This window comes from Stegostoma tigrinum, chromosome 8 (genome assembly GCF_030684315.1).
Source record: "Stegostoma tigrinum isolate sSteTig4 chromosome 8, sSteTig4.hap1, whole genome shotgun sequence".
In the NCBI taxonomy this organism is placed as follows: Eukaryota; Metazoa; Chordata; class Chondrichthyes; order Orectolobiformes; family Stegostomatidae; genus Stegostoma; species Stegostoma tigrinum.
In genome coordinates, this window is record NC_081361.1 from 40,978,155 (window position 1) to 40,984,182 (window position 6,028).

General features: G+C 39.3%; 1 protein-coding gene across 1 annotated transcript in view; it reads left to right on the plus strand.

Annotated features, from left to right (window-relative positions):
• The window catches only part of fam151a (family with sequence similarity 151 member A), a 31,502-nt gene extending 27,093 nt beyond the window's left edge, over nt 1–4,409 (plus strand). The window contains exon 8 of the mRNA XM_048538737.2: nt 2,528–4,409. Coding sequence (XP_048394694.1) covers nt 2,528–3,195 — 668 coding nt within the window. The 3' untranslated portion in view covers nt 3,196–4,409. The remainder of the gene's footprint in view (nt 1–2,527) is intronic.
• Nucleotides 4,410–6,028: the final 1,619 nt, after the last annotated feature.

A 6,028-nucleotide genomic window follows, 5' to 3' on the forward strand; every position in this document is an offset into this window, starting at 1 on the left:
CTTTTCCCTAGAGTGGGGGAATTCAAAAATAGGGGGCGTATTTGGAGAAAAATTTAAACGGGACCCAAGGGGTAACTTTTCCACACAGAGGGTGGTTTGTATGTGGAATAAGGAAGTGGTAGATGCAAGTACAATTACAACATTTAAAAGACATTTGGACAGGGACATGAAGAGGAAAGGCTTCGAGGAATATGGGCCAAACACAGGTAAGTGGGACAAGTTTAGCTTGGGAAACGTAGTCGGCATTGTCAAGTTGAACTGAAGGGTCTGCTTTGTACTGTATGACTGTGTGGTGTAGGTTGAGCCCAGGTTTCTGAAGTGACAATATTTAATATGCTAGAAGAGACAAGGTGGTGCAGTGGATCAACCAGTTGAAAGCTATGATGCATGTCACTAGGACTGCAATTATTTGAGCTTATTCAGAGTTTATTTATTTTCAATGGAAGTAATGATATTATCGATGTTACAGGCATGAACGTATGATCAGGTTACAAAAGGCAAACTTCAGAGAACTCGCAAATATCTGCTTGCAGAAGTTAAGAGAAAATGTTGCGTAATGTGACTGGATATAAAGATGGTGTAGTCGTTTATCTGTATTTTTATGGTCTTTATTCTTTGACCTTTGAAATTTCGATATCTAATGTACAGAACATCTTCAGATCTAAATACAAACTCTGCAGAGGGATAAGAACCTGGATTTTCATCTTTGAGGAGTATAGTGAGATTTGGGAATATTTTTGGTTTGGCTAGTCTACCTCAGGAGAATGTGCCCACCACAGATGGGGTTTTCATCATGGGAAAGGGTACGGTTGTTAGTTATCAAGTGTTCAGAGACACCAACAGGAACTTCTGTGCGCTAAGATGAGTTGTTTAACAGATCCATCTCAGTGCTGAGACTTTTCCCATTTATAATGAAAACAGCAAGGCCCTCTCGCCCTCACCCCTTCCATCTCCACAGCTTCCACATACATACACAATTTTCCACTCATGCCAGTCCACCAACCCCTCCATCCAATATGTTTCCTCATATGCTCCAGGCCAACCTGCATCCTTCCATCATCTCCCAAGACTCCTCCTAACATACATGTTGATCTGTGCCCCTTCACCCACCCCCATGTCCTTTCATCACTTCATGTCAAACTATGGCTCTCCCTGTGCCCTTTGTAGCCCTTGCCAGGTTACAGCACTTCCATGCCCATTCACCAACTACATAGAACTCATTAACTATATAGTGACAGGATATATAGGATGTATTTTAAAATTACTACTGCCTCTTTGAAAGTAAAATTCTTATTGGCCAATAAAATGTCAATCATCCCATCCGTTTAACATATCATTTAGCAGAAACTGCAAGCGGGCTGCAAGAACCCGCTTCTGAGAAACACTGTGCAATTGAAAGAAGAGATCTAAGAGCTAAATCTGTCAAGAAAACAATGTTTTGCCTAGGGCTGAGCTATTTTAGCACTTTACTGAATGTCAGACTCTCAGCCAAGGATGCTGAATTAGACTTGGGTCCCAGCCACCATATTCATTCTCCAAACACACTCCAAACTCTATGAAAATCCACGTCTCTTTCTTTTCAAGATAATGAATGCTAATTATGACTAAGAAGTAATACAATACAAATTTTTAAAATTTCCAAGTCTTTCCTGAAATTCATATTTGAAAAATTCAGTTTTTTTGAAGTAAGATAGAATGCTCACACTTATACGAATCATTTTACATTCGTAAGACATTCTGAAACATTTTTGCACTAAAGGAAATAAGTGTTGCCATTATTTTATTGGTGAATGCGACAGTAGGTCTGAACACAGCAAGGCCCCACAAATGTCAAAGAAGTAAATGATCAAACTAATCTGCTTTAGTTTTATTAGGTAAGGACACAGGATCCTCATTCCTTCAAATGAGATGAGATCTTACAAAAATGCAGCACTGCCTGAACTAGAGTATCAGTCCCGATTGTGTGTAAATCTCCAGAGCGCAGCTAGAACCCAAATGTTCTGGTTGAGAGGTGCTACAATTGATACATAAATAGAACTAAAACTGTCTCACCCGGTCTTCATTTTCAAAGTCTAGATCCTCTGACATATACATATTTTCATAGCTCATTCTCTTGAGACTTCGGTGAGTGAATGCCTTAATAGAAGGTCAGACTTTGCAAATATAGAAAGGTTTATTTTGAACAATTAAATATGGCAGAATTCAGTTAAATATCTGTATCTGAAATGGAACATGTAGTGTGGATGAATTGCTGGGTACATCCTAGGAGGCAGCAGCTGGATGGATAAATGAAACGTCCTGGTAACATGCCAGTTTTGGAATGCCCAATGTTTAATTCAGCCTCTATTTCTGTAACCCCCAGATTAGACACACTGTATCACCAGTTGACCAATTATTTCACTTATTATTATTTCTGTTAATTTATTGTCTCAGTGGCTGATCCTTTCTTTTACGTGCTGACACTTGGTGTGGTTTTGTTTGTCTTGTAAAACTGAAAATATAAATGTTGTATTTTCAATTTATTAAGGAAATGTTGGAGGAATGCTTATTCTGAATGTGAAGATAAAAGCTAACGATGCCATTCCAGTGGTAGTAGGTGCGGAAAAGGGTTTGGAATTTCCCTTGGAATCAGCTCTAAATTGGATTGCAACCTCATCCAAGCCATGGGGCATCTACCTGAAGATAAAATCCCAGGAGGCATTGGCCCCAACCTTATATCTGCTTGAACGGGTTTACACAGCACACCTTCTCCTCAAGCCTGTATGGATTAGCATGGATCTCTCTTACGGTAGTTTTAGCACCCATGGGTACATTGAGGGAAAGCAATTCATCAAAACCATCAATGATATATTTCCTTTTGTAACTATAGCTCCTAGCTGGCCAAAAGAAGTGCTCACCCATGGTTATACACAGCCATTAGTAGAAGACATGCTAAATCTTTGCCATGGGCTATGGCAAGCAGTGTCCTTCCAGCTTCAGGCTGTTGCTCTGGGTAAATCATGGAAAGCCACCACTCAACTACTGCAGGCTTCCCCTGCCTACACTCTGACAGTGGAGCATCTACGCGAGCAAGGCAGCTACTTGGATGGGTTTCAGGGCCTGATAAACATTCGAACATACAGCACTCGTAGGATTTATTACCGCTTACCTCAAGATTATAGAAACAGTTTTCACAACGATGTCTTCACATCCTAAAAAATTTTTTGTGAGTTTTTGTGTATCACTAACCACTCCTGCCTTTTAGGCAGGCAAATCATTTTTAAGCTCTGAGTTATAACTCCCTATTTCTGAACCACCGAAATTATTAGCTAAATTTTGTCATATTTATAAGCTACAACCTTATCAATTTTGAATATTTTCTTAATTTAGTAGAGATAAAAATTTAAGATTTTGATACCAAAGGTAGTTTTATAAATTTTGATTATAAAATTTGGCAAAAAGTCTGTCATACATAAGAGATAGAGGTGTATTTTGTTGGTGTTGCGAGCAGCTTTCCTCAGTCAGGTTGTTGCAATTACATTTCTCGGTTTTCCCATGAAACAGAGACCTTGACCCTGTTTTGCTCATCTACCCTTGTGAGGTAACAAGAAGTGCAATGAGAGCCATCATTTCATACATCGCTAACCCACCATGCAGGTTTGTGAAAGCTCAAGTAACACAGATATCAGCTATACATACAGCAGTGATAAATCTGAATAGCAGACTGCAGTGCGAGCTGTGGCCTTAATTTCTGTGAAACCACAGTGTTAAAATATTTTCATTTTTCTTTAAGATTGAAGCCAAGTGATGCTTGACACTACAAAGCTGTTAACTCACACTCCAGAGAGCCACTCGCTTTGATTTGTAAGTGAATGATTTAGACAAATCTCACTCTTAAAGTTCCAATATTTAAATAATGAATTATCCCTTGATTTCTGATCGAAAAACTCAAATATTGGGATTGTAGACTTGTTCACCAAGCTGGTGTGTTTGATGGCAGACGTTTCGTCACCCTGCTAGGTAACATCGTCAGTGCGCCTCTGGTGAAGCACTGGTGTTCGGTCCCACTTGTTGTTTATATGCCTCAGTTTTCTCGGGCTGGTTGGCATCATTTTTGGTTCTGGATGAAGACTGACAGTAAGGATACATGAACACCAACTAGCCACCAAGAGACACGACCAATTCTCACTGGTCTCGATACACGTGGACAAAGGACACAAATTCATCTGGGACAACACATAACAGCACAAGCCAAACAGAGACATGCCGAGGAATTCCTGGAAGCCTGGCATTTCAACCGGAACTCCATCAACAAACATGTTGAACTGGACTCGATATACAAATCACTGAAAAACAGAACTGGAAGTGATACCACCCACCCCAACAAACTGAGGCTAATAAATAACAAGCAGGACCGAACACCAGTATCACTGGAGACACACTGACGATGTTACCTAGCAGGGTGATGAAACATCTGCAAACAAACACACCAGCTTGGCGAGCAAGTCTACTGCCTCATCCACAACCTGAGCTGCAAATCTTGTCAAAAACTTTAAACTGAAACATTTCATAAAAATTGGCAGGTATAATACAGGCTCATGTTCCATATGTCTTACCTCTATCTAATAAACTTGTATTTTGTCCCATTCACTCAGAGGCACACTCTCACATCTTGCTCTTTTGACTATCAAATTTGGATAAAAACGTCAGATAATGTTGGAGAAAACAACAATTTAGAAATAGGCAGAACAGGTTTACAGCTCATGCTCACTCAGAATAGTATAGTCCATTTGGCAACCAAACTAGATTGTTTTGTTAGTGATAATGGGAACTGCAGATGCTGGAGAATCCAAGATAACAAAATGTGAGGCTGGATGAACACAGCAGGCCCAGCAGCATCTCAGGAGCATAAAAGCTGACGTTTCGGGCCTAGACCCTTCATCAGAGTCTCTGATGAAGGGTCTAGGCCCGAAACGTCAGCTTTTATGCTCCTGAGATGCTGCTGGGCCTGCTGTGTTCATCCAGCCTCACATTTTGTTATGTTAGATTGTTTTGTTATCCTGTTGAAGGTGTTTTGAGTCATTCACGTCCCTCACAGCCATACAGAGTTCCCAGCATATTTTAGAAGCGATCGGTCATATCAGCACAAATCTGCTTATGATCTGCAAAAGACAAATTATGAGGGGGGCATTTAAAGAAGACTGGGGGCTTGTGAAACTAATAGACATTCAATAATGCGCTCAAATTGTTCAGGACTACAGAACGATTTGTGATGCTCACTGCTGACTGCATAATGTAACATCCCAATATATAATAGGATATATCATGAATAACTCAATGTAAAATTTGATTTATCTTACTTACACTGAAAACTAAAGTAGTCAGAGATATCTTTTAGTGCAACACAAAATGGAGCACTGCAAAATATGATGAATTAGGTTATTGTTCTTGCTGGTCATACTGCATGCTTGGTTTAAAAACTCAGGATTTGGAGAAATACCAATTGTTACATAATAGCTCAGGCGAGAGATGAACTTCTGTCCATATAAACATTATTTGGACATGTCTGTGTGATTGGTAATTGAATAAACTGAAGCAGATAGAACCAAATACTTTTGTCTCAGGTAAAGAGTCAATTCATTTTGTTCATAGACCAGCATCCTGGAGAACTTTTTAGTCTGTTTCTCATTGTATTTTTGGTGAAAACATTATTAGAAATGGTGTAAATAGCTGAATGTCTAATGCAATTGAGTCAAACACTTTGACGTCCTTTACTTCAGTAATGCATTAAAACATGCCGACTGAGGCTGACTTCTTCCCAACCAACAATCTGAAGCAATTGGGATAGAGGCAAGAATGATACCAATGTGTCTTGAAAACTGTCTAGGAAGCAGGGCTTGAGATTCACCTTAATATTGAGTATCAGCACAGGGAATGAACCATTTGTTGTTCTGGTATTAAGAGAATAAAAGGTTTGTAATTACTGTAAATATATACCATTTTTATTCAATATTTTTCATCTATTTACTATGTAATAAACTTGATGGCT